At 50.1% G+C, this 1,966-nt stretch overlaps 1 protein-coding gene across 1 annotated transcript; it reads left to right on the top strand.

The window, feature by feature from the left end:
* The first annotated feature begins 705 nt into the window (after positions 1–705).
* Positions 706–1,659, top strand: LOC141936011 (olfactory receptor 14A16-like). Its single transcript, XM_074852747.1, has one exon. It carries the CDS (start codon positions 706–708, stop codon positions 1,657–1,659), a length of 954 nt encoding a protein of 317 aa, XP_074708848.1.
* Positions 1,660–1,966: the final 307 nt, after the last annotated feature.

Consider the following 1,966-nt stretch of genomic DNA (forward strand, 5'->3'; position numbering starts at 1 on the left):
GTGCTAAGGACATGGAAATGCTGCTGGGATGCATGCGGGCAGCTGTAAAGACACCTCTGTGTCCCTGGCTGGGAGGGGAGAGCTGAGATCCTCTGCTCTCAGCAGGGTCCAGTTTCTTTTGCAGGGAACACCTGAGGGCGATTGTCCTCCAGCTCAGATAGATGCAGGCACAAGGCAGCTGTGGATAGGACTGATGGACACAGTGGCTGTCCTCACTCTGCACAAATAGACAGGCCCTTTTTCTTTAAGGACTCACAAGATTCCACCATTGAGTGCAGCAGAAATGCCAAGGATGTCTGCCTTAAGAACACTCCTCAGGTGGGATGGGGCCACTAGAACAGACTAAACATAAGAAATCCTTACAGCTCTGCTCTGCAGTTGGGTGAATTGGTGGGATAAATATTAATAAGTCTTTGTTATCAGAAGGGGATTTGATCTGAGATGACCCCATGTTCCTATTTGCCTGCTGTTGTAGCATAGCACTGACTCCTCCAGAGCCCACAGCAGAGACCTCTGCTCCCTTGGGTACCCTCAGCCAGCTGGAACCAGAGCTCATGAGGTGGAACTGCCAAAGGTTTTGTGGAAGAGGTGAATCAGTTTGGAAGGTTTCTGCAAGAAGTGGAATATCTTTTCTTCAGAGAAATCTGCCCTAACTTCTCACTGATTTTTCCAACATGTACAGGTCCCCATGTCCAGTAGAAACAAATGTCCAACAGCAGCTCCATCACTGAGTTCCTCCTCCTGGCATTCGCAGACACACGGGAGCTGCAGCTCTTGCACTTCTGGCTCTTCCTGGGCATCTACCTGGCTGCCCTCCTGGGCAACGGCCTCATCATCACCGCCATCGCCTGTGACCACCACCTGCACACCCCCGTGTACTTCTTCCTCCTCAACCTCTCCCTCCTCGACCTGGGCTCCATCTCCACCACTATCCCTAAAACCATGGCCAATTCCCTCTGGGACAACAGGCACATCTCCTACTTGGGATGTGTGGAACAGATCTTCTTCTTCTATTTCTTTGCTACAGCAGAGTATTTCCTTCTCACCATCATGTCCTACGACCGCTACGTTGCCATCTGCAAACCCCTGCACTACGGGACCCTCCTGGGCAGCAGAGCTTGTGTCCACATGGCAGCAGCTGCCTGGGGCACTGGGTTCCTCTGGGCTGTGCTGCACACGGCCAACACATTTTCATTACCTCTCTGCAAGGGCAATGCTGTGGACCAGTTCTTCTGTGAAATCCCCCAGATCCTCAAGCTCTCCTGCTCACACTCCTACCTCAGGGAAGTTGGGTTTATCATGGTTACTGCCTGTTTAGGTTTTGGATGTTTTGTTTTCATTGTGGTGTCCTATGTGCAGATCTTCAGGGTGGTGCTGAGGATCCCCTCTGAGCAGGGCCGGCACAAAGCCTTTTCCACGTGCCTCCCTCACCTGGCTGTAGTCTCACTGTTTATCAGCACTGCCATGTTTGCCTACCTGAAACCCCCCTCCATCTCCTCCCCATCCCTGGACCTGGTGGTGTCATTTCTGTACTCAGTGGTGCCTCCAGCAGTGAACCCCCTCATCTACAGCATGAGGAACCAGGAGATCAAGCATGCCCTGACGAAACTGATAACTAGATGTTATTCTGAAGCAATAAATTGCTCATCTTCTTTGTAAAAATTATCATATAACTCTGTACAGGCCCAGCCTTTTGTCGGTTCTTTCTGTTGTTGGTGGTGATATTTTACTTCTAATGCTGTTGTCATCCCCTTTCTAATTCATTGTCTGCTTTTCTTTTCTGACTAATTGACTGGCTATAATGAGGAGTCATGATGTGTGTTTTAACATAATAAAGGGCCTGCAGTGACTTTTTTTTCCTCTGAGATCTTTCCTCTGAGATTTTATGGACCTGCAGGTACAATTCCTGTGTGCAGATGTGGATGGGAAGAGAGTCCCAGCATGGGAGCCCTGCCATGGGCACTTT

Source organism: Strix uralensis, chromosome 31 (assembly GCF_047716275.1).
Source record: "Strix uralensis isolate ZFMK-TIS-50842 chromosome 31, bStrUra1, whole genome shotgun sequence".
Lineage (NCBI taxonomy): Eukaryota > Metazoa > Chordata > Aves > Strigiformes > Strigidae > Strix > Strix uralensis.